Below are 27500 nucleotides of genomic sequence, written 5' to 3'. Positions count from 1 at the left end.
ACCAGTGCAGAATAGAGGGGGAGAATGACCTCCCTTGACCTGCTGGCCACACTCTTCCCTAATACAGCCCAGAATTCCATTGGCCTTCTTGGCAATAAGGGCACATTGCTTGCTCATGGATAATTTACTGCCTACCAAGACCCCCAGATCCTTTCCTTCAGAACTGCTTTCCAGCACGTCCACCCCTAACCTATATTGGTTTCCAGTAAAGTTTTGTTTAAAGTTTTAGACAAATGCTCTAAAGATAAGTTGACATTTCTCAGATTAGTTCTACGTAATTCCTTGCCTACTAGGGCCAGATCTGTCCCTTCCCCTCATTTCACATCAGCTATGTACAAATTCACACTAGCAGTAAGCATTAGCTTCATCTCTGGCACTTATCAGAGCCAGAGGAGTCTGAGCAAGTTCATGACCTCGCCAGCGGCCTAAGCTCCTGAGAACCTTGAGGTCTTTCAGCCAAGTCCTCTCTAGATAACTGCTCTAGCAGTTTCTCCTTACAAATCTTTACATTAAATGCAGCAAAGGGCTTTGACGTCCTTCTTGACACTAGACATCTGTATTTCCTCACTGCAGCAGCAAGCTAAAAGCTCAATAGAAACAAGCCACATGGGTGGAGGTCATACAGGTCTGCTCTTCAACTCACAGGTCTGCCTTGGCCTTTGTGTTCTGCTGAAAGCAACTTTGGAAAACACCCTTTTCAAATGCCACAGTATTTTGTCACTTCGTAAGTAAGGTTAAACTGGAGCTGGCATCGGAAGATGGCAGATGCCCTACTGTACTGCAGCAATGCACAGCCCACTATACATTGCCACTAGGCTTTGTCTTAGGAAATTAATTTAATGCCCCAGTAACAGCAAGGAGTAGGGTGTGACGGGCTCACACTCAGTGTTATTTTTGAATGCTAATGTTTGAATATTAAGTTTTGAAAGTGGGGGAAGGAAAAGAGTTCACGAAAGCAAAATGCTGCTCTTCTTGCAAAAAGGAAATTTGTTAAGGTAGCGTGCTTTTGTGAAAATTCATTGTCGGCAAACAGCAATGCAAAAAGGAGGAAAAACAATTACATCACTACAGTGTAAAATGCTGTGTCACCTATCAAAATGAGACAGATCCAGGTTCATTCATGTACAATTTTTTTCGCTTGTTTTAAACACGATAAAAAATATACGATTACTGCAGAAGATGGTATTTTGTTCTTCATAAATTGAGTATAATAGAAATCCTCTGCTCCACTCAGCTAAATGGATTTCAGATTAGACTCCAGAGTAAAATATAGAAACTTACCTTGCATTTCAACATGTTGGCTACTCTCTCTTGCATTGATTGTCCAGCCTTTGGCCTGACAAGTATATAAACTGCTTTCACCTCAGGGCTGGAGCGCAGAAGCTTTTCCACCAATACTTTTCCCATGAAGCCTGTAGCTCCTGTGATAAGTACGGTCTTCCCATTGTAATAAGCTGAGACTGAAGACATGGTGCTTTCTTGTTCTGTCCTTCCTTTAACTTTCTGCAGGAGGTACCTGAGAAGATGCAGAAATAATGCTTTAAGGACTTTTGAATCAAGACATAGATCAGTTATTTGGGAGCTACAGTCTGAGATAACCTTTCCTAGTCAGCTATGGCACCTCACATTAACTCAGTCAATGGCAATTTTAAAGATGATTTTTTAAAAAGCCTTTATTATGAAAATAAACCACAAAAATTAAAAAGATTAATCTGAGAAGCCTAAGGAATCAAGCTGCACCCAGTAGTCACAGTTTAGAACACAGGTTGTGCTGTCCGAGATTCCGAGCAGTAGATGCTCACTGCAGGGCTGAATAGCATTTCTCATACACTGTGAAGTGGCAGCCGTCAAGATATGCAGCTATCCCTAAAGTAGAAACGGATCTCCTCTCAAACACTGCAGGGACAAATGTGGTTTCCACTTGCCAAGCAGTTCTGTTTCTTGTCAGCCATCACTTCGCGATGTGCTCAGCCTTTTCTTGTTGTCTTGGCTTTGAACAAATCCATCACGAAAGCTCTTCATCATGGTAGATACAGTGCAATGACATTGCTCTGCAAAACCGCAATACCACGCTCCTGTGTGTAGGTCAACACCCACTGGCTGTTAAGGCCAAAATGCATCCCCCCTTAACTCTAAGGAGCATAAATGTCACGTGCTTTCTCTGGAGAGTTTAGGTTGTTTGAACTGCCCTTTGGAGATCCATTGACTATATAAGGGGCCTGGCATGACTAGGCTCCCACATGAAGTGTCCCAGTTAAGTATTTTAATTAGATACAATGGTTTCAGGCCTACACGTCCCCAGCCATCCCGAATCAAACTCGAAGCTGATTAACTGACAAACAAGGCTGGACTGTATTCTCCTAGAATAGCCCCTCTGTCTATTAGACTAGCTGGAGGAAAAAACTTCCTCTCAGCTTTGAAGTGCTGCAGAACACAGCATGCACAAACCACTTCCACTGCAAGGGAAAGGCTCGTGAAAAATATAAAGAAGTGTTTTGAAAAAAAGTCTACTAAATTTAAAACAAAAAGAAACAAGAACAGTAGAATGATGTCAATCAAGTACTCAAGAACCCGGACAATAATCTTCAGGTAGCCCAGAAAAACTTCTCTTCCTCCTGCAGAAGCTTCAGAATCTCTGTTGGCCATTTCAGGTTTCTCAACATTACATGAGTCAACTGCATGCTAATAGAATACAAATATACCAAAACAGAAATATAGCATTTGCTGCATTTTTGCAGTCTGTGAAGATTCCCTGTTCTCACTAATCCTTTTGCATTTCTGAAACCAAATAAACCATTCAGGGAGAGCGAAGTAGCGTAACTCAGAGCAAAAACTGCAAGCCTTCATACAGAAACATATAATAAGTCCTTGGCTTGGACCAACACAACAACAGCAGAGAGTTTAAAGTACTGTAAGACCCCTGGCTACACGTGATGTTGATGGAATTCCCTTCACTGCATGGGGCCATGGGAGAAATGCAGCTTGTCCTACAGCCCGTGCCTTCCTCAAGATGGAGCGAGGTGTCTTACCCCAGAAAATTGACCACCAGCTCTGTGAATCAAGAGAGGCAGCACAGATCAACCCTTACAAGGTGTACAGTGTTCACCGAAACACTCAGGAATGTTCTTAGCTGGACTCTAATCCCCAAAGCATTACCAGTCACACCAGTGAAAAGTGACGCTTTTCACTTTTTTTCTGAGTCTACACCTGATGCATCTCCCCAGACCTGACTTTTCATTCCTACCAATCCGTCAGTGTTCACAATCACTGTATTGCTACACTACGTGGAAACACTGAATGTATGTTTCTAACAGGCTATAGCCCAGACACATAAACAAGAGACTCAAGCCCAACAAAATACTGTTCTTTCCCAGTGCTGCCTGGGACTGCAGTACAAAGCATCAAACAAAATGAAAATCCCCAAATTTCTTTATCCGTAAGGAATCACCAGGTGTGCCATCCAATTTAGAAAGTGGGTCAAGCAGAATAACTTCTGAAGGACACTATTTTACAAATTAATAGCTGTGGATATTCTGGCTCAGTGAATTCAAGTATTAGCCTACTTTCAGATATGGCCTAGATCACAGTTTAAATGCATGTAAGAGGCTCGTCTAGGCCTATTAGAAACCTGCTCTTATCAAAGAGCTGGCCACTTGGGAAGTTAAACAAACAGGTTAAAGTATTAGATAATTAACTTATTTATAATAAAATGTCACATCTCATTCAGGTTCAGAAAAACTGAGTGATAACAGAAGATGGCAGCTTGCAGAATCAGGAAGCGTGGGAAAGGAAAGGGTGTGTGCATCCAAAAGCAGACAGCAGTTTAGCCAGATGAAGACAGAGGTGACAAAAAAACTGAAGAAATTTGGTACAACTTATGCCCTGCAAAGCAGAAAAATTAATGAGAGAAGTCCTTAGTCACTAAAGGCCATACAAATTCTACTGAATATAAGGAAACAAAAAGATGACATATAAGACCACTTCCAGTCACTGGATGCTGGCTTTGAAATCCTAATCAGAAGACCATATCTACCTAACCTCACCTAATATTCTGCTAGAAAAATGGTACATTTACAAACTAATTTGCACCACAGACTTGGACATTACCACAGTGTTTAACCGGAATTACTTTCCTTCCCACACTTCAGTAATACAGAACATTTCCAACCCGCACCACTAAATATTAGTGCTTTGCATTATAGCTGTAGACTACTGCAAAAACAACTTCAGGTTTCTGAATGTGGACATCAATTTATTATGTTATTTCATTTGGGTTCTCTGTTTGAGTTATCCAAATGGGGCTTCATTTGTTTTGGCCAGATGTTCAATGCCTATTAGAATAGTAAAAAAAAAAAAAGGAAAAAAAAAAAAGGGACAAAAGAAAAAATCACAGCACTTTAGTGTCCCTAAAATTAGCTGCGCAGCCACATTTCATTGAGTATTTCTGGCAAGGACTACACACACATAACTGACAGTTTTTCCCCATGTAGCCTGAGACCATTTTAAACATTTGTTACCAAAAAGTCAGGAAAACAACTGCATCTCCCAGCCCATTCTGGTATGATGACAACGGAAGCACCAAACCCAGGCACTGAAAAACTGAACTTCTAAGGCAATCTGCTGTTCCTCTTGATTATTGGCTTAACCCTATAGGGTTAAGAGAAAAGGTAAGAAAACCCACATCCTTTCTATTTTCTGTAATAAGTAGTCCAAGTCAGGCAGCATAGAGTTTGCATAGAGTTGGATCCAGTTGCTCAGGGCCTCATCCACAATAAAAAGCCATGAGGAATGAGATGGTTCTTGCTTATTATGGGATAAGATTTGTGTCTCTTTGCAGTACTTTTTTTTGCCCTTTCCTAGATGAGCTTTAGAAGAAAATACAATAATCTTGCAGCCATCTGATGCCATGCTAATTATCAGCAAAGAAAATCTGTTTATTTGTTTAATGTGCACAAACAAATTGATCTTTTGAGATCATGACACAGAAGCCACAGTTCTGCAATTTGCTACGTTCAGACAGATCCCCGAACCTCCACTGTCCAAGCAAATTTAAAGAGGCTTTTACTAGGTTCCAAATCCAAAAGCAGATTCTAGTTTATATTCAGGACTTCTACGATATTTTCCTTTCAACTTAGTCAGGGAATATTGACTTTTTTTTATTTTTCAGAACCATCTATGGGGTTTATATTTTTAAGAGTGTGATTTTATAACATAATTTATTCTTCTCTGCTTTAATTGATTTTGCTTGACCTTTGTAAAGATCGTACTGAAGAAGTCATGGAGATTTTAAGGAACCAGAGAATTTCTACGGTCAAAAGGTGTGATCCAAGTAATGCCTGCTGACCTGACCTTTTGGATGTCTACTTCAAAATACAAAGAACTGTATGTGTTCCTTTTTGACTTTTTACACTCAGTCAAATGAAGAAAAAATTGTTTCCTGCAAGCTTATACTTTGCTTTTCATTTTAAGGCATAAAGAGTCAACGCTGGGCATTAACTATTTCCCAGTCAATTAAACTGCAAGGGATTAAGCACCTGGTAAGAGAAAACTATTCTACGTCTGAACCATGGTCAGCAGTTGCAGTAAGTTGACCCTTATTGAGGTGAAGATAGATAAAGACTATTTCAGAGCCTGAGGTCCCTGTCTCTTTCAAAACTGACTGGAGGTGAGAAAGCCGCTGAATGGTGGAGATAAGCCCACGCAGGGGCTTCCTGAAGCCAGCTCAAGTGAGTAATTACAGGCAATTCTGACTGTTTAAGGACTAATCAGAGCAGGAAAGCAATCACTGATGCCATCTGAATTACTGAACACAGCCTCTTTGCAGCAGTACACATCTCGCTGATGCTGACTCATCTCCAACCGTAGTGTGAAAAAAACACCTTCTGGACAGCCAGCCAGGAATCACACCCGAGCCTCTCTGCAGACACAAGTACACAAACCGCTTTAAGGGTAAAGCTCTGTTACTGATGCCTGTAATAGTCTCCTCTGGATCAGTCATAAAGGACGACCTACAATGCTGCATTACAACGCAAGCCACAGTCTTGTGCTAGGGGCATATGCCAAAGGACAAGCAAAGGGAAAGGTGGGAATCCTACCAACCTCATACTTCGCTCCTGCAAAAGAAAACACTCATATCCCCAACAGAAGAGTAAAGGAGAGCTTTCCCCCACCAAGCACAGATACAATTGAGCTGATATTCCACAAAACAACTAATACACTGTCCTCGTCTTCCACGTACTTCATTGATGCCAAATCTGCATCATAGCAGATAGCTATGGGAAGGGAAAGGGAAGGGAAATGTATATCTGAACATCATGGACTGCCTCTACTGCCACTGCCCAGAGCAGGTCCGTGGCTGCAGGGTGTTAACAAGAGATGGCAAAATGGAGCACGAGCAATGAAGGATGCACTGGAGCAGGTTAATATTGCACTATGGTTTGGACCACTACTAAGATTTCCATGCTCTACTCAACTAGGAGAGCAGCCATTGGAAAAGCTTATCTGTTGAGGTATTTGTCTTTTCAAGTCAACAAAATGAAAAGAAAAAAAAAGAGATTTAGTTTTGTGCAAGAGCAAAGAACAGTATGCCTGTAAATATACATCTAAATTCACAAATGGCCTCTCTGGCATCTCCTTCTGCTTAGTCTGGTTTTGATGACCTTTCTCATATCTGGTGCATTTTCACAACTTTACACATGGATGCAATTTCTGTAAACAGGAGGGCCAGCCTATTCAGATGAATCTTTTAGACATCATATTAAACATAATGAACTAGCTTCAACTAAAACAACAATTAATGAAAAATAACATTTTTTGAAACAAAGCTACAGACAGCAAGAGTCCTTTAAGACAAAATAATTTTTGGCCACTTTCTGCATATAAATTTTTAATCTTGGGTACAAATATCCAATCATACATAAGACAGTTTTCTTTAATCAGGATTATGGAGGTGGCAGAATTAACCTGGGACGTGCAGAGAAAGAAAAATTCCTCTGTTGCTTCAGAGAATTTGTACAGCTGTGGTCAGAAGAAGCAATATAAAGTGGTCACAGACTATTTCAATCTATCTCATCAGTTTGCTTCCTCAATCTATTAATTATTTTGCATTTAAAATGGACTGACCACTGAAGATGCCTGAATAATAACCATATAACGTTGGGGTTTTTGTCTGCCCCAGGATGCGTGACAGAGACTCCACGAATTATGCACATGATTCAATACATAAAAGCAATTCTTTCTAATATGTGTTCTTTGCCTGAAAGCATTTGTGTATAATTTCTTGTTAGTTAATCATCAGCAAGTAAATAATCCCACCACTATGACTGTAGCAGGAACAACCTGATCTTTTCACTTTGGTGGCCAGTAGGGGTGGATACTTGAACAACGAGCAGTTTTCCTCCAACACTAATGCATATACAACGATTTTATGGCTTGAAGCAAATAATTCAAAGGAGAGCATCCACATGGATGAAAAGCCAGGAATAGCGTTAAAAGTTCAACACCTGCGCACCACCTCCTATGGAGCAAAGTTCAGTCTGAAACAAAGCAACTTTCCAACCTTCTGATTCCCGGAGTAACAGAATGCTCCATTCCGTGCTTAAAGAATAAAATTTAAAAAGACAAAGGAAAACGCAATATGCATCTACATGTTTCATTTACGTGCTGTCACTAGAAACACGGGATATAACAGCGCCCGTCAATTCGCAGTGAAATCTCAGGCGTATGCAGGTGCATTAGTCGTGCACGCCCTGTCATTTGACACGCTTTATGTGGATGTCAAGGTTTCGCTGAGCACCAGTCTCTGCTGCAGAGATTTCACGGCCTATTTTTAGCCCCAGGACATCTGGAAGTAATAGAGCATGCTGTAACCTTAGAGGCCCAGAGCGGAGTCCCACACCATGCACGCTAGCAATAGCTGAAGTTGCGACTTGCTTCTCGGCATAGTGACTTAAGTCCTGGCTTCTCGGTAACACTGGGAGGAAGCTTATGTCACTCAGCTCCATTGATTTGATTTACTGGGCCAAACTCACCATCAGGGTAGTTCCACTGCAATGACCAACATTTCAGCTGGGATTGACATGAGTTAGCTTAGATTTGAGCCTTTACATTTGAAATGTTTTCCTGCATTTTCAGTAATAAATAGCGGTGACTCAGAACGCAAACGGGCTGTAGTTCGACACTGCATGACATTTTTGACAACAGCGCTGCAAAACGCACAAGCAGACAGTACCAACAATGATGCACTGGAGTTACAGAATATATTTTCAAAGTTCTTTAGGCACGTGAAGATTGACGTAGTACAAGATGTTTGGGAAGACGTAGGGGAGATGTTACTGACGGCAGAAAATGAAGCGAAGAGGACGTTAAAATATCTGATCTAGGGACAAATTAAAAGATCCTTACGGTTTGCTAAACTTACACAGTTATTTAATAGCACTAACAAGCTAACAAAAATTAAAAAACTGTCAAAGATAAAGCTTTTCTCACTTAGTTACAGATTAAAAGGAAGGTCGCAATCCATCCTTTGTACAGGCACTATAGATGCTAATACAGCTCAAAGAAATAAAATCCTTTGATTTAAAGATGGGCACATTTACAGTCAGACTGAACTCCTGATGATAATGTGCTTTACAAAAGAGATTTTGCTCCGAGCGATTTACACCAAATATAAATGTTGTTGCTAGCAGCCTGAAGGTTAAATCACTTTTCTCCAGCTAATATATTTCAAATCATTTTTTGTTTGCCAACAGTATTGACTCAATTCCATAACAGCACACCCGGAGTCGCGACAAGCAAGGAGAAGCTCTCTTTGCTCCCGGAAACCCTTCATGACTTGAAAAATGACACCAGTTTTGCAATCCATTTCAATTCATAACAGTTAAACCTAAAGAGACGGTGCATTGTGACAGCATAATTAAGAGCTGGAGACAAGGAGCAGCGTGCACAGCTGGACCCTGCGAACTGCTAAACATTACATGACACGCGGACAGAAGTTCTTGATCCTCTGGCAACTACTGGGAGCTGTGGCTTCTGGGCTAGAGATCTGCCCGCAGAACAAGACCCACATGTAGGGCAAAACCTTGAATTCCGAGATTTGGTGATTGCTTAAGCATTATCTGTACGGCTTGACAGATCGGCTGACTCTCGTAAGTAGTCTGAACAGTTTGACTGCCGTTAAGAATTAAAGGAGAACGAATGAAGCAGGAGGGCCACTGATGTAATGAAACCCAGGAGCAGCCTCCTGATTTTTCAGTGAAACCTGTTATTCACTGTCAGTCTCACTATTCTCTCTCTAAAACCAATGAAAACAAGCCTATAAGCATTTTAGAGCTAAGACAGTATGCGATATGGGATCTTAAAGAACAAATATTTCTCTGTAGCTCAAATATGGATGTATTCTGCCTTACCCCTGTTGAGTTAGCCTACTGGTAAGAGCAGCTCCCAGAGACATCAAAGGAGTAGCTTCTGCAGGCTCCTTTCTGTATTTATGCCGGTCAGCAACTGTGCCTGCTGTCCCTTTGCTTTAGCATAGAGCTAGTTCTTGCAGGGCCATTGAGCTGGTTGCAGGATCAAAGCTTTGGTGCTGTGCACAGATGAGGACTAGAAGAGAGTTTCTGCTCTGCCTCAGAATAATTAAATGCAGATATCCTACGTCAGAGCATTTCTGCAGGCAATCCTTCCCCTTCTGTTTCCACTAACTCACTCCTCACAGTCATTTTCACCTTGCTCTTTCTCCTTTATCTGTGACTGGGGTTTCTACAACTAGCAGTCCTCTCTTACACCCCTAAATCAAAATGCTTGTCATGCTCGTTGCACACCGATCACGCTGCAACTTAGCATTGCAAAAGGGAGGTCTCTCGGTGATTAAGTGAAAGGTCTATGAAACTCTCTGTGATATCAGAGTGTTCTGGCAAATTTATTTTCTTGTATAGATCTCAGCTGATAACTCTGTATTAGCATCCAGCATCTCTTAGCACAGTATTTGAAGATCTTCTGTCCTTTTCCACCACTTGTTCTTGCCCATCATCAAAAAGAGTGGCACTATCATTTACAGCATTTGTGGGAAGAGTTGGATTTGGAGACACCAAGTTTGGCGGGAATGTTGATCTGCTTGAGGGCAGGAAGGCTCTACAGAGGGATCTGGACAGGCTGGATTGATGGTCCGAGACCAACTGTATGAGGTTCACCAAGGCCAAATGCCGGGTCTTGCACGTGGGTCACAACAACCCCATGCAGCGCTACAGGCTTGGGGAAGAGTGGATGGAAAGCTGCCCAGTGGAAAAGGACCTGGGGGTGTTGGGGGACTGCTGGCTGAATAAGAGCCAGCAGTGTGCCCAGGTGGCCAAGAAGGCCAACAGCATCCTGGCCTGTATCAGAAATAGTGTGGCCAGCAGGACTAGGGAAGTGATTGTGCCCCTGTACTCAGCACTGGTGAGGCACCACCACGAGTACTGTGTTCAGTTTTGGGCCCCTCGCTACAGTAAAGACATCGAGGTGCCGGAGCACGTCCAAAGAAGGGCGACAAAGTTGGTGAAGAGTCTAGAGAACAAGCGTTATGAGGAGTGGCTGAGGGAACTGGGGTTGTTTAGCCTGCAGAAAAGGAGGCTGAGGGGAGACCTTATCGCTCTCTACAACTACCTGAAAGGAGGCTGTAGCGAGGTGGGGGTCAGTCTCTTTTCCCACATAGCAAGTGATAGGACAAGAGGAAATGGCCTCAAGTAGCACCAGGGGAGGTTTAGGTTGGATATTAGGAAAAATGTCTTCACTGAAAGAGTTATGAAGCATTGCAACAGGCTGCCCAGGGAAGTGGTTGGATGACCATCCCTGGAGGTATTTAAAAGATGGGTAGATGCAGTGCTGAAGGACACAGTTTAGTGGTGGACTTGGCAGTGTTAACGGTTGGACTCAATGATCTTAAAGGTCTTTTCCAACCTAAATGATTCTATGATTCTAAGATACTACGACTGATCCAGTTTAAGAATACCTGCCTACAGTTTGAGGGTAACAGGAGGCTCAAGTGTTTTGGTGTTTTTTTCACACCCCACTTTTGGAACAGTCCAACTCACACAGCTGCTGGGAAGGACATCAGCAGCAGGACTGCTACCTCCCCCCAATTTCCACATTCCACCACTCACAGGAAAACACCCTTTAGTGACCCCAAAGTAGCTAAAACGAAAAGCATCTAAAAACCGACTGCATTTCTGCAACAGATGAAAAAAAAAAGTCGTGATGGATAGTAGCAATGCAAATATTCATGTGATTGCAGCAACCATGTTCTGCACAAAGGCACTGTCACGACATAAAGAAGAATGGTCTTCACTCAAGATTTCGAGTCAGCAGTAACATTGATCCAAGTAGACCATTATCTAGTAAGTAAATCTATGTCATGTGATGATGGAGAGACTACCTTCCTGAGGGATTCCTCCTTTACCCCTAATCCTCCCTCCTCTACTGTCACTGTAGTCTCCATCCAGCTCTCTTGCCAGGTAAATACATAACCACAATGCTTAAAAATCTTAATGAAATCAAATGGAACTGCATTAATATGTTTTCATAACAAACCCTAAAAACCGGAGAAAACAACAGAAGAAGAAATTGAGAACAATGTGCCAGGAACATAGTCACAGTGATGACCCTTTAATGGTTATTACCATTATTCTTATCTAAGTCATGCTACCTTCCTACTGCTACAAGTTTTTTTACAGCTATGTCCAGTAGAAGCTGTACATAGAAAAGACAAGTAGCTTTGTACTCCTGCGCAGATTTATCAGAATACATACATATTCTTGTTGCTATTAAGCTTCAAAACAAATGCAAGGTATTTAATAAATGACCGAATGAAACTAGCTGCAAAAAAAAAAGCTGTAGGGATTCAAACATACACACATTTACCCTCTCAGTTTCTGACAACCTCAGAATCTACCATTCAATTTATCTGCATTTCCCAGATCATACAGGCTTCTACTGACGAATACTTTTTTTTAGTAATGTATATGCACATACTTGTGTTTGTACATGCACACATGCATAGAAAACCATTTTTATGTTGTAGACGCAACAATCTGTTACCTGCATTTCTCCTTGAGTCGCAACCATTTTTGGGTCATCAAGACCACAACTACCTTTTACATGCTACTGTCTATAGAATACCACTTATTGTAAACTTTTACGAGAATGTAACAGAACAAATACTCCTTTTCCTCCACCCCTCCATAGTGTCCAAATTTGCTAATACCTCCCCTATAAGGCAAAGGGAACTACTTATCAGCTGAGAAACTTTTGACATGTTGTCAGTGAAACCTCTTGATGAGCTCAGACAATATAGTAGCGTGGTGTATGCTGCTTAACAGAAACATGTGGTGACTATACTAAGACGTCTAGCGGTCCTGTGACAGGAAGCTGAAATGAAATTTCACACTTTAGAGCTCAGACCTAACAGAGTGGAAAAAATTAACTGCTGTGTTCGGCCTCAGATTTAAGGTTAATTAAATAACTGTAATTATTTTTCCTTCCAACAGAAAGCTAAGCTCAGCAGTCTGAGCATTTTTATATTCAGGTTTTATTAAGAAGTGCAGCCTAGAACCCTACTCCTGACTCTGTTAGGGTTCAAAGATGAAAATGCTTGGAATATTTCCCACCAAGAGAAATCTTCTTAAAAGGACGACCAGATGGACGTGAGAGCATATACCATCAATTTCATAGCAAAACATATATAAATAGAGATACATGTTTTCAAACCCAAAGATTTAAGTTAACATCAAGTCGTCTTTTCACACGGAAGCCTAAAAGGGAACATTATCAATGAAAATACCACAGTTTTGCCTGTATATCTTTTACCTTATTGTTGCGTCAAGACTCGGGCTAAGTACCAATAAAAAGTAATTCATTTTTTTTTCATTTCTCCCACATCTCTCTATTGTTCACGCTTAGAGCATTTGATGGCACCTGGCAATCCATCAGACAAAAGCAGCAGTCTCATTTGTCCTGTCCAGCTACTGAAATAGGACAGAAGCCATCAAGGCTTCTGCTATGCAAAATTCTCCTGTCAAGTGAAGCTCTCAGCAGATAGAGCCGGATCAAGCCCTTCAGGAAAAGGGAAGAAACGCAGCCAAAGCTTATTTTGCTCCAGGAAGTCCACGGGGAATTTTACGCTGCTTAGCGCATGCTGCTAGCTGGCTTATTCTGCAGCAAGCCAGAACACCAGCAGCGGTGACCAGCTCTCCAAAAATTCTCTGCATCCCTTGTTTTGTGGAAAACAATTTTGGCACTACCTGAATCTGAACCGTGATACACTGACATTATTTGCTGCCAGAGTCCTTGGCAGCGAAATAACAACCTCACCCAGGCAGCGTAAGGGTGTACGCTAAGGCAGCTACAGCAGCAGAGCTGCAGCCGTTTCCCACTTTGGCAGGATGCTGCCATGTCATGACTGTCGCTGTGCAAATGTGATCGACTGCCCAAACGTCTCTTTCTCCCTTTGGAAATGCACAAGAACCACAGCGAGGAGAATCTATCTAGCAGGCCACTTTCTCCTACAAGGACCCGTGTGGAGCGTTGGGAGGGGGGCAATGGAGACACCGCCGTGGGGCTTGCCTACTTCTGAAGAGCAGGTGGGGAAACGCAACAGCAAGAAAACCCATAGACTTTATATATAAAATACAGAAAAAATAGAAGGCATCCTAGTTCTTAAGACAGAAGTCAGCAAGACAGAAGGCATCTCGTAGAGATTGAGCGGTGCTTCTGCCTCCCATTACACCTCTCTGTTCTGGGTATGCTCTTCCCCTGCTTTGTTGAGTGTCCCTGTGGGGATGCACTCCCAACCGCTTTAATCCTTGATGTATGGCGTCTAGCAAGACAAGAGAAGCATGGAGTTACAATGCACAGCTGACTCCTGCTGCTCCTCCCAAGGCTGTAGGATAGTTTGGGACCAGGGGATGAAAGCCTCAGAGGCTACAAGAGCACAGGGATACTACTAGTTTTACCTCTGCCCCTTCTGACAGCAAATGCCATCCTAAGAGTTCAGGAGGGGTTTTTGGGAGATCAACAAACACAGCATGCAGGCACCATGACCAAGAAGGCCTCCTCCTCTGGAAACTTAATCAGGGAATACAGAAGAAACCCAGCTAAGCCAGAAGCTTTACTAGCCATATTGTCCTGCTTTCAGCTGGGACAGAGTTAATTTTCTTCCTAGTAGCTGCTGTGTTTTGGATTTAGCATGAGAATAATGTTGATAGCACATAGTGTTTTAGTTGTTGCTAGGTAATGCTTACCTTAAGTCAAGGACTTTTTCAGCTTCCCATAGAGGCTGAGAGGGAGGACAAGCTGGCCAAAGGAATATTCCATACCATAGAGGACATGATCAGTATATAAATGGGGGTTGGCCAGGGGGCAGGAATCCATGATTGCTGCTTGGGATGGGCTGAGCAATCGATCATCCAGTGGTGAGCAGCTGTATTGCATCACTCTGTATATTCTTTTATCATTACTGTTATTATGATCTTCTCTTCCATTACTGTTCTATTAAACTGTCATTATCTCAACCCACCAGGTTTCCTTTTTTCCAGTTCTCTTCCCCTGTCCCACCGTGGGAGGAGAGTGAGTGAACGTCTGCATGGTCCTGGTTGCCACTTGGGGTCAAACCACAACACATATGAAAACAAGTGCTGTGTGTCTTGGTTTGAGGTAAAACAGAACCAACTTTCTGATTTGTAATTTTACTTTTTAGCTGGGCCTCTTCTAACTGACGAAACTCTGAAATTAACAGCATATTGTTCAGAAACTGTTCGCTCTCAGAGTGGTAAGACCTGATTATACCAAGGAACGGTGTGCACAGAGGCTCTTGCTTACACTTATTGCTATAACAGCCAAGGTCAGCTCACTTTGCTGCTTGCCCCGTTAGAGGGTCAGACACAGAGAAGCGCAGAGGGGTCCCACCTGCAGGGAGGAGCAGACGGGACAGGTGACCCAACACTGACCAACAGGGTATTCCATCCCATCTGCATCCCGCTCAGTATAAAAGCTGAGGGATCAAAGGGGCAAGGCTGCTCTGGCTCACTCTTTCTTCAATGGCCGACGTTTGAGGAGGACCCTGTCTGTTCCTCTGCCTTTGGTCCCAATCTGAGCATTCCTGACTCTAGTTCCGGAATTCAGCTCCTGTCCGTCGCTGACTCCAGTCTGGGACTTTCCCTGTGTCTGCTGCTGATGCGACCGTCATCCTGGGAGCTGGATACGGTTTTGTATATATTGTATACTTTTTTATTTTATTATTATTTACTATTTTCTTATTTATAATTATTTTCATTAAAGTAGTTTAGTTCTTTTTCTAAACTCATAAATCTCCTTATCTATCTCTTCCTCTCCTCTCTGAGGAGAGAGTGGGGGGGAGGGCCATCTGTCGTTCCCATTGGCCAATCCGGCCCAAACCACGATACTGTGTATTAATAAGTAGCTCCAAGGTAGCTGCTAGGATTGTCAATGCAGTAAACCAGTGTTTGATCAAAGTGGAAAACTGAAGGAAATCTACTGGGTAGATGGGTAAGCTGCACGGGTAGGCTTGGATGCTAACCTTGGATGCTAACCGCTACCAACAGAAAAAGAAAGATGAGACTGCAAAATGGAGCTGCTTTTTTTTTTTTTTTAAAAAAAAAAAAAAGGTTTCAAAGCAAGAGAGCAGCAAAGAGAAGAGTCTGTAGGACTCTCCATGATTAGTATCTGAGTCAATCTGTTTACAAAGGACTTCCCATTCAGCTTCTACCAGTAGGCCTACATCTCACAATGAACCAAGTGTGCAAACCCAGGAGACCCCCTCACCGGGCCATGCCCAGAACTACCCACAGCAGCTTAAAACTTACAGCAGTTCTGTGATCTCTAAACGCCCTGAGCCAAATTACTCCTGGGTGACATCCTGGCAATATTCTACGCTGATGACATGTAAACTGAACTTTTCCAAAAAACAGCTTCCTTAAGACTGAGACCAACCGCCGAAAGAAATGAAAAACAACTTACAAGGGGTCTCCTCATGGGCCTTGGAAAATTTGTACTTCTTGTAGAATTTGCCAACTGGCATGCTGTGGCTAGCTGGCAATGGCATCTGCTAACACAGGTGCCGATCAAAGCTTGCAGAGAATGTAGGCTTTTGTCAAGCAGGAGCTAGTTCAGTAGGAAACGGACTGAGAGCCTCTCATTTCTTGATATCTGACAGACGCTGACATAATATTTTGAGATATAGTTTAAAGGTGCAGCTTATCAGCAAAGCACAGAAATCATGGTCTTATTTGTTCTTATAAACATATTAAAAAACCCTTCTTTTCCTACCCCACTAGCTCTTCCTTAACTTGAAATGCAGCTATGAGCAAGCAGAACTCATTCTACTAACACTGAGAATATTTTCATAAAATCTTTCATAATTGAACTGATTGCACTCTTGATACTAAATGTTATCTTTACTTAATTTCTGAGAGCTTACTCAGTCTCAGGAGGTAGTTTTGCTACCCCCTGATCCTCATCAGATGGCTTTAAAGATTTCCAGCTCTTCTAATTAGTGCATCTCTCCCTCTCCTACCAGGATAAACCGACTGAGAAAACAGAAATAAAACTAAAAAGCAAATGTGAAGCGAGTCTGAGTATGCTGTTTTAAAATACAGAGATAGATGCAATATTCTGAAACATGTATGCCTCCAGCAGAGACCGCAGATTTGCTGCATCCCAAGCTCTTTGGGATGGGAACTATGCAAGTGCAATAGTACCAGTCAGAACGGGTCTCTGATTGCAACTGAATCACCTAGAAGTTCCCAGAGTGGAAATATTTTTTTCTGGATTTGTATGTGTAAATTAGTAACACAGCAAACACAGTCAGAGCGAACACAGCATAGCAATGTTTATCCCTCCCTTATGCTGTTAACAATTATTTCTTTCATTGAATTAGTGTGTTTGCTCATACCCTGTTTTACACACATTAACTAATGATCTCTGAAATACCCCCGAGAAACAAAGTAGATGTGTGTTTTGTTATTCCCATGATAAGAAGCAAGGGGCTGTTAATGAATTAGAGTCAATGATGCAGTGCCAAGCAGCCACTTTTTGTGAGTTGTGTTTAGTGTGTAAACACAACGTTTTGTGAGTTGTGTTTAGTTCTTTGAAATTGCTTAGGTCATACTATGACAGGGATCAGAGGTAACTTCCATTTCAGAGAGCAAGAAAGATCATAAATGCTGCAAGATACATTGATTTTATCAAAATAGTTGTTGTAGTGTTGCAACCTCATTGGTATCAAGTGCATATGTAAATAGAAAAAGTCTTTAAAATTTATTTGGTGGTGGGGTTTTTTGGTTTTTGGTGCACTTTGATTTGTTGTTTGGGTTTTTTTTGTCATGTAGTTATTACTCTCTCTCAGTGCACACAGACAAAACCGTGGACTCAGGAGGGAAATGATAATTTTATGTGGAAGAAGACAAACTAGAAGATCAAAATAATACCCTTCCAAATTAGATCTTCTCACAAACTGCAAAGAAAATGCACTCCTTCAATCTCCTGACTTGGTTTCTGTGGAAGACAGGCAACACTGTCTGCAGATTTCTCTCCTCAAAGTTCTCCAAGAAACACAAACATTTACTCTTCAGATAAAGGGAAAAGAACAGGAAGAGGAAACTAAAGAGAATTCCCTGGAGTTACTGCAAGCTGCATTAAGGAACTTTGCTCAGCACATCAGCAGCTCTGAATAATGAGGCAACAGAGAGCTTTGCAGCACTGGGAGCCTTTGAAACACACTTCTCCAGAAAGAAGAGACAATAAAATGTAAATAGAAAATGCCTCTTGGCTGGCACATACTGGCACAGAGAAAATTTTTCCTCCTTTTCCACATACGGAGGCCAATTTTTTTCTTCCCCCCTTCTCTAATATTTAGAAGACAAGCTGATGAGAGATGACAAAGCACATTTATACAAGTTCAAAAAAATCCAGCATTGAATAAAACATAAGTGCAGCATCAGAAAAGGATGGTCAGGCTGTACTAATGTCATCGAATACACCCTCTGGGCACTGAAATGCAAGGAGGGAATGGAAAGAAGTAATTCAATGAAGATTTGGTTCTAAATATTCTAGAAAAATCTGAGTTAAGCTTAAAGCATTTGAATAATCCTGTTGTACTGAGTGCCAGGTTCAAATTGGTGCACGTGTTTTCCTGAATCACAATTTACCTTCTTCTCCTTAAGAAGCTCTGCATCCAAAATTTACATGCTCCTATACTGAATGAAGTTTTTTCATTACTTTTTTCTTGTCTTTTTTCTTTTTCTTTTTTCTAGTGGCTAACAGTTAAAATCTCAATTATCTGGTAAAGACAAATATCCACAAATTTTGAAATGCTGGCTTCCCCCCACCTCCCAAACATCATCCTACCATGATCTATAAAATAAAGAAATTCTTCCTATTACCAGCGAATCCCACGCAGTCCTCTTAAAAGTCAACCCACAGCTTAAATTTTGGAATAATTTTAAATTAGGTTAGTTCCGGTCCCAGGAACACATCCCGAAAATGAGAGAGGTGTGCTGACTCCACACGGCTCATGAAGTACAACCCCACGGAGCAGCACCCAGCAAGCCTCCTGCCACTACCACGATCTTCACCTCTCCAGCAGGAAGATGTCAAGCCGTACAACCTACCTAGCAGCAACACCTCTGGACTGATTAATACGTACCTGCCCTCAAAATGCACAAGACCACCCAAAGCTGGTATATTAGCATAGCTTCACGTAGCACAGAGAAGTACAGAAATAAATACACAAAGGCATGTGACACTTTCAGATGAAGTCGGGTATGCTCCCAGATTCTTCCTTGCAGCATCCGATCGACAGATGTGCCGAGCCTTACAGCTAGTTGTCCACCAAAACGCAGCAGTTTTCTCCTCGACAGCAGTCTTCTGGTAACATAGATGGGATTACTGCTGTTTCAGAAAGTTGGTAACAAAACGTACATGGGATGCAATATCTCAAAACAGATGCGAAAAATTAACTTAATTAGTTACATTATGCTAGTATAAAACACTGCAGTAAATGCTGTGCTGTTGTGCACCATTGATTTCAAGATTAGGTACAAGTACAGGCTGTTGGTGACTCCTAATTTATTTTTTTTTAAGCCTTTTCCTCTCCTGTAGAGACAGGAAATTGTTATGTTCCAAGGTAGAAATATTTAGCTGTGTTGTGACTACAGAAGCATTAATGTTGGATCAAACATAACAACAGAAATAAAGAAATAAAGGGCCATTGAGAACCCTTCTAAATCGAAGGATTTATCCATGTCATTCAAGAAAAAATAATTTATGATTCAAATCCTGTCTATAATTTTTTACTATATTTTTTCCAAGAAAATGGTGCTTTTTGACTTTTGTATGATCTCATGATCTTGGAAACAAAGCTCACAGTGTGAGGGTATAAATATCAAGCAAACGTTACTAGTTCTGAAACACCGGCAAGGTGCTTTTAGCTCCATTGCACTAAGACACCCAGGGCAGGCTCACTCTATCTTACATCTCTCTATTTTGCGTACTTCAAATTTTGAGATTCAGAATAATCTCAGCCACCCTGTTAATTAATTTGTGCCAAGCAGAACACAAAAGATTCGCATCTTAAGTCAGGTCTGTCTGGCCCCAGGTTTTTGCAATGTGTTGAAAGTCCCAGGCTGGTTCTGAGCCCAGCTGCGTCCAAGGAGTCAGTCCTCAGCCGAAACCCCAGAGACGCTGTGAAAATAAACGCTACGTGACTCGGTGTAACAACATACATGCATGGCAGGCCACCTCCCAATAAATAAACTCTTATCAGTCCCTGCTTCTCCAAACCGTAGCCAAAAGGTGCAGCATCCTCTTCAAGGTATCACCAATTGCATTATTGTCCCAGTTCTTCAGACCCAAATCATTCACCTCGAAGTCTTGCAACATTTGTTGGGTATCCCCCATCTGGGATTTTTTACCACTGATCTTTGGTCCTATTAAGAAGGGTTGAAGTGAGTTGCACGCAGATTGCCAGGCTGGAAATTCGTTGCCAAAATACACAGCTTAATTGGGCGGGGACGTAACATGTATCTGCACTAGGCTTGCCACAAGAAAGAAAAAAGTTGTATTATTAACAGCCAAAACACACGTTGACCTTGCCAAAAAGTAGTCTTTGAAGCAGGACACTTCCTGTGATACAGAGATTTTTACCAAAATCAGCACACAGCATAAGACTTCCGCTTCATTACACCTCTTAGGAAAAAGAGTAGTAAGGAACAAACGTGCCTACAGGTAGCAACCGTTTTTTCTCTCCAGTTTAATGGCATAAAAGTGGTACCACTCTATTGCTTGTGAAAGCAAAGCAAAGCAAAACAAAACAGGAGAGCTGTTTCACTCTGCTCAAAATTTTATTCCTTGAAATATCTGTAGCATAAAATCCGATTTTAGGAGCAACTTTTTTTCCCTTGGCAGTGCAGAACAACCCAAAACTCAGCATATTTGGCTTCCTGAGAATTTTTCTTGGTCAAGTATTCGCAGTCTACAGAAGCTCTCTGTTACAATTTTTGCCAGTTCCCTTTCTTGACACCTTCCCAATGGGATGACTAGAGAAAAAAGGCAGCAGACAGAGAAACGGCATGACACGAGGATCCTCAGTTTATCAGAAGGGTGCTTGAAGCCACAGAAAACAATGCACTGAGGAGGCCTCAATTTGCACCGGAACCCAACATAGGGTTTGGTGCCACCATATCCATCCTCTTTGACCTTATAATGAACACGCACCAAGAAATCTGGATTTTAACAACAGAACGGCAGAGATGTCCTGCAAGAGATGCAGTCCTAAATAACCAGAGGGGAGGAAACAATCATGCCCATGACTACAGTGTGAGCCTTTTGACAGAAGGAAGTTTAACCATAGATACAACAGGGACATGGTAGGTGATTCGTGCTTGGAAAAAATAATTACTTTAGATGATACTGACTCACAAATTTTTTGATCTAGTTGAAATCTTCTAATAACACAGAGAACAAAAAGGCTGCTGTCAAGGCACATATTTCACATACAAGTTGAGGAGCTGAAGAGTGAAAGCAAGATAGTGATCTTGCGTACCCAAAACTCAAACAGCATAAGGAGACTACTTCTAAAGAGGCTGGATAATCCACTTCTTACAAAGAAAAGTCAGGCATTTTTCTAGATTTTCAGGAACTTTAGAAAGCTTCAGCATTCAAATTCAGGTTAGCAAGTCATAGTGTTTTGCAGGAGAGAGAAAACTTGTACTTCATAGAACAAATAGATCATCCTTAGAAACAGTGACAGAAAATGAAAACTACTATCTATGATCTAAAAGAGAAATGATGAACTGCAAGGGGAAGTAGAAGAAAGGCACCTTTGCACTGCCAGGCTTCCCAGCTGGCTGTGAGATGTCAGGTTAGCCAGATGTCCAATGCTCCTTGGAAGCTATTAGTGCCACTAATCGCTGTACAGCACAAAGATGCCCATGGGTGATACCGAAGCTCTTAGACCATCTTTACACTACAGGAACAGTTTGTTTATAGCAGATTGATTCTTCCAAATTTACACCGCTTAAGTTTGAACTCCGAGGAAGAGCCTGGGACAATTAATTTGCTAAATCTGAACAATCAGAAGCCTTAATTGCAACATTCTTCAGTTCTGACAGTAGGACTGAAGCGATCAATGTCCAGCATTTCACAGAGAAAAACCATTGCTAATCCTCAATTGCTCTCTTTCACGTATCTTGAGTTGCACTGTGGGTAAATGCAAATGTTTTGGCAGCAGCTTTGGGGGTTTTTTTAGGTTTTTGCCTTTAGTAACTCAGGACATATTTTTCTTGCCCCTTCCCTCGTGGAGGAAGAATTCTTGTGGGATCAAGTTGTGAGTTGAACAAATTCACTGGACTGGTTTATGGTGCAGCTTGAGAAAGAGTTGTGTCAGCACCACTGAAGGTGTTGTGAGACAGTGGTGGGATGAGAGGCAGGGGCAGGAAAAAGCAAGAATTCATTTGTCCTGTATTGCTGCCAAGGCCTTCGCACTGTGAAACTCTGGCCTCTCGGCAGGAACATTTAATCTACCATTTTTAGGAAGTACTCCAGTGTTAAAATTTATCAGTCATTCCCCAGCATTCCCCAGGATTTGCTTGAAGTCTCACCTGAATAATTTCAGGCCATCTCTCCAACCCCTCGTGGGTGCTTTGCCAATATTCTGCTATTCCCTTTCAAACCCCTTCTTTCCTTTCCCCTTATTTATGCTTCAGTCCAACCTGTAGTGTTGTCTTCTGAACTGGGAAGCTTATAATAGGAACAGATCTTCCAAGGTCACCAAGCAAGAAGGAATAAAACAAAACCCTGGTAGCCACTGTCAGCCTTAATCCGATATCTTCGATGAGACAGTCCCGGCTGAGAAGACAGTAATGGAGAAGCGAGGACTGGGGGGATCACTTAAAGAGGGAGAATCCCAGCCCAGCATGGAAGAGAAGGTCTAGCATCACTTACGGACCAAGGATTTAGGAAGATGGCTTACTGAAAAAAAAATCAGCTCTTACAGAAGTTTATCTGCATGCAATTAGTTTAGTCAGAAAAGTCAGCCAGACTCTCTAGCAACATGGGAAATTTTATAGCATAGGATGGGGATCACCTAGTCCCTCCTTTCTAGCTGCTGTAAGGGGGGTACTGAAAGGTTTGCAGGAAGCAGAGAAGCCAGTAGTTATTAGGAGATAAAAGGCTCTAACAGACATTGGACACACAGTCATATACATACACATACACATAAAACACAGCAGAAGAACTGCAACAGCTACAGACAAGCTGACACAATAGCTAAAATGAGGCACCGTGACCAGTTTTTTATTTGACAGGTATTTCTAGAAAATATAGCCTGTTCTTTGCGCAACAGGTTTAGCGTTTTTGTTAATTTGCAGTTGAATGGAAAGATGATTCACTTTATCACAAAACAACTTCGTCATAACTCAGGTTTCAGCCTGTGAAAGCAGAACTGCTGTGCACACAACACAATCTATTAAGAAAATTCAGCACTCCTTTCCTAATGCTTAGGAAAAAGAGCCCCTTCATTCCAAAGTTTATTTTATCTTCATTTTCATTGAAATAGCCTAATACGATGCTTTCATCATCCTCTCCACATATCACAGCTCAGAATTCAGACTGTAAGTCTTCCTCATGCCCTATATTAAAGCAAAACCAATCAGTCCAGCAAGAAAACCAAGAGCAGAAGAAACTCAGAATAAAAATTACTTTCTCTCCCCACAGAGGATATACGTATCTCAGCTGTATCCAACATTATTCCTTGAAATGCTTGGTAAACTACAAGTGAAAATATATACCTTTTACTCACATAACTTGTCCTTCTGCTTACAAAGGACAATATTGACACAGTCAAGACACAGTAAAAGTGACAAGCTCTTTTTTATATAAGGACCTTAAACCACAATCCTAAGCAAACGGACCGGGTAGCTACCAACCTCCTACTGGAACAAGCCTCCCTTGACTCACAGTGGGTTGTAGGGAGCAAAATGGGACGAAAAGGGCATGAACCCCTTCGACAAGAAAGGAGCTCCATGATCTCCACCCTGGGCCTCCTGTTTGTGCCACCCACCAGCATGGGGAACCTCCCCATTCAGACACCCAGGAGGGGCCCGTGTTTCCTATGGGACTGGTTGAACGCTGGTCCACTCTAGCAGAGCGGTGTATCGAGGGACCAGCTCTGACCTGCCTGCACCGTAACCGTATCCACCCCAGCTTCCATTTCTCATGCAGGAGTCACTTGAGCCCACAGACTAAAAAAATAATCAACTACCAGTTTGATATCTTTGCAGCAGAACACCTGAAATGAGCTAATTGTTTTCTTTCCTGTTATTGTGGCTCCTAGAGCAGGTGTTTTATAGACTGCCAACAAAGAGAGAAATTTATGCAAGTTACTATGGAGGCCTTTTCTCCCTCAAAATTACATAAGGACCATCCTGACTAAATACTGTCCCACTTGAATGAATATCAAATATTTATTTCACAGAAGTAATCCTTGCAGGATAACAGCTGATAGCTGTTGTACAGCTGATGGACGAAGTACACACGCTGATCTCGAGAGCTTCATGACACAGCTGAATTAAACCTGAACTTCATAAAGTGTTGCATAAATGTCCTGCTTCTCTCTCTATAAAACCTACTTTTCAACTCAATATGTTTCAATAAACTACGTATTTTACTTTCCTTTTTCTACCTAGACTACCACACGTGCCGCCGTTTTCCCTGGAGAGCACACACAGCTTTCCCAACTTGTTACACACAACATGAAAATATTCCACCACGTCACAATTTACAACAACTTTGCTGATGCTTCATTTACATGTGAAAGCCAGTTTGGGAACTGATGAGTAATTGCCTCTCTTTTTTTTTTTTCTTTCTCTTTAATTTATGAACATATTTTCAGTCATTTTACTGAAATATTTAGGTTTCTTTCTGTGAAAAACCCTGAAGCAAAATGTTTGTCCTGGAGCCAAGGTCACTCAGAATCAACTGGGATCTGCTGTTTTGGCAAATGCTGTCTCATTTTGACAGTAATCTGCATCCACCTGTATTGCCCCTGTGCCAAACGACAGTTCTAGCTTACATAGCTCTTGCTCTCGTTCTCACTGTCAGTTGGGCCTCTTGATGGACTGTATCTCCCTAGAGACACACACTCATGCAAATCCTGGCATATGCTGTGACCTCCCCTCTGCTAGAGCTCTTTAGATGCAGAGCAGGAGGCACACAAATGTGACTCACCAGGACAAAATTGCTTGGCCACGATGACCCCAGCTTGTAGTGATCAATGAAGACATCTCTGAATTGCCATTCCCAGGACTCCTCAAAAGCAGTGGAGGAAGACATAATGTCAAATCGGTCTCTTAAAAAACCCCACACCATCCTTTTTAAAACCAAAATTTTTCATAACCCTCCATTCTAGCACGAAGATGAGATTTTTTTTTTTATTCCCATCCAGCATAAAGATAAATGCTGAAGCTAGCAGAATTCCCTGAGGGAAGGAAATACCGAGTTTTAAATCGGCTCTAGTTATTCCTCCTCCTCACTTCATCTCAATCAGTGCTTGCTATGTGTTCTACTATTAAATTTTTCCACATACATCTTTCCCAGCCCAATCTTTTACTTCAGTTCTTTAAGAAGTCTCTCTGGCTTGCTGACTGTTACCGGAGGTAGATGGGCAGAGCATCATGGCTCTCCCTCACGGGAAAGCATCACGTCTTTGCCTAAACAGATGAAACTACGTTGGGTTCATTTCCATTTCACATTTTGTTCTCAGCAGCCTGGGAACTTCTCCTGCCCAGTTACCACTGAGCAGCATCCGCCTTTTTCTCATCCCTCCTCCCTCTCTCCCACCACCATGCCAGAAAGCCAAACTTTATTTTATTACCTTAACTTCTTTGGAGTGCCTGCATAGGAAGTAAAATTGTTTTAGCTTGCTCATTCTTTCGGAGTGGCGTTTCCACTCTCATGGCAGATAGTAAGTTACAGCGACTGGAGAATCCTAGGGCAGGAGATGCTCGGAGCACTGCATTCTCCCGACATAGCACAATCACAGAAGTGAAATTAGCCAGAACTGCAAAGGCAGATTAAGCTAAATGTCTTCACCTTGGAAGTAAAAAATAAAAATGCTTCACAAGCCTTTTAAAACCACTTCAGGTTTCCTGCAACCTAAAGGTCAAAATTCTCCATTTTGCAAGCTTCTTTAGACCAACTTCACACAAAAGTGTCTACATTCAAGATATGATATTTTAGATGACATTTTACATTGTATGTTTTTATACAGTATATGAAAGTACACTTAACATAAGAGGTTTTTCTAATTACCGTTCTTTCTTGTTTCCCTATTTCCCCTTCTGCCTTCTCATTCCCTTTTGCTTATGCACTGTGGCAACTCACAGATTATATTCCAGTATAATGGCAATCTTTCAAAAAATCTGATGAAGTAACAGCTAATCTGGTCCAGTTTGAGGAGAATAACTCAGGTTATTCTGAGTGCCTGAGTGCAAATGCCAAATGCCGATGCCCTAATGCCAAACCCTTAATGCACACGATCTGAAAAAACGGGGTTCCATCACTTCATTCTTTTGTTTCTTGCTTGATTACTGAAGTCCTGAAGACCATACGCAGATGTTTGGATAGCAAACCACAACTTCAGTAGAGGAAATATTGTCATTTCTGCTAAGACTGTGCAGAAAATATAAATTTAGTCTTTATTTGCAAGTTCTGCCCTCAGACCTCCCAGATGCCTACGTCTCGTGGCAGAGCCTGGGGGAACAAAGTGTTACTCCTGGTTACTTAGACATTATAGACAGACATAAAGGCAGCTAATTTTTCCAAGCTATATAAAGAACTCGTTAAAAAAAGAAATAAAAATACCTTCAAAACCACTACATTTCATGGAGTTATGCGACATCTCTATACATTTTTTTTCTTAGTGCACTAATCAACCAACTAGTTTCTCAGCACAGCAAATCCTGGGTTAGGGCAATAGATTACCATGGAGCCTAATAATTATTTTGGTCAGAGAGGCTTTCCTGAGATGTCTCAGTCTCCTGCCTCAACCTGCTCCCCAGAAAACTTTTCATCAAGAGAACACTGCCTGCTTAATGACAGGCTTATGAAAACCCAAATGAAATATTTTTATCTTTCCAGCATTGGGAAAGCCTCCAAATAGCTACTGAATGACTAAAATTAGGGAGTGTCCAAGCAGGCAGTTTGATTCAGAAAGAAAAGGGCTTTGCCTTCACCCTCTGGAAACCACAGCCTGTGAGCTGGCTTCTTCATCCCTTTCACCCTGGCAGCAGTTTTTTACATCCCTCTGAAGTGCCATTTTATCAGAAGGATAACCCAAAATGTACTCTTACTGCTCCAGTCGCATTTCCATGCAGGTTGCTGTGGGAAGCTGGGATGAGTGGTGGCTCCTTTGCACGCACCACTCCAGCCTCTTCCTTCTCCTGGCCACCTGTGTCAATAGCTCTACTTGCTCCCTCAAGGTCAGTAATGGGGACAGCCCCCAAGATACAAAATAAGGCAGCAAAAACTGATGGAGAGAGACTCTGACTCTCCTTGTTGGATATTTCTATCTCTCCCCACTGAATATATGGGGAGCAAGACCTATTTGACCCTTAACTCTGAGGTGCCTCAGATGCACGGGCAGAGTGACTACATTACGCTATTTTACTGTTACTAACACTGTCCCCAAAAAGGTCCAAAAAGAGAGAAGGGAAGAGTACAAAACCCAAGGAACTAGGACCTCTGGGCAGCAAACCGTCCACCTGTGAAAGGACATTCAGGGGGAATGTCTCCTCAGTTCTGCCTAAGCTTCTCACCGAGAGCTGGGAATGAAGGACCATTGCTCCTCACTCAACACATATGTTAAAAAGGAAAGATCTGAAGCAGAAAAAAGAAGTGGGATTTGGCAGAAAGGAAATCTTTTCTATAAAGATAATACTATCAATAAAACTGCCAGG

At 41.9% G+C, this 27500-nt stretch overlaps 1 protein-coding gene across 3 annotated transcripts in view; it reads right to left on the bottom strand.

The window, feature by feature from the left end:
* FAR2 (fatty acyl-CoA reductase 2) overlaps positions 1 to 27500 on the bottom strand; it is a 158668-nt gene that overhangs the window by 85674 nt on the left and 45494 nt on the right. For all 3 annotated transcript variants that reach the window (XM_063355719.1, XM_063355712.1, XM_063355703.1), the window contains one exon: positions 1282 to 1516. In XM_063355719.1, the coding sequence (XP_063211789.1) occupies positions 1282 to 1470 (189 nt within the window). In that variant the 5' untranslated portion in view covers positions 1471 to 1516. The remainder of the gene's footprint in view (positions 1 to 1281; positions 1517 to 27500) is intronic.

The sequence above is a fragment of the Chroicocephalus ridibundus genome, chromosome 1 (assembly GCF_963924245.1).
Source record: "Chroicocephalus ridibundus chromosome 1, bChrRid1.1, whole genome shotgun sequence".
Classification (NCBI taxonomy): domain Eukaryota; kingdom Metazoa; phylum Chordata; class Aves; order Charadriiformes; family Laridae; genus Chroicocephalus; species Chroicocephalus ridibundus.
This window is presented reverse-complemented; position numbering and strand designations above follow the sequence as displayed.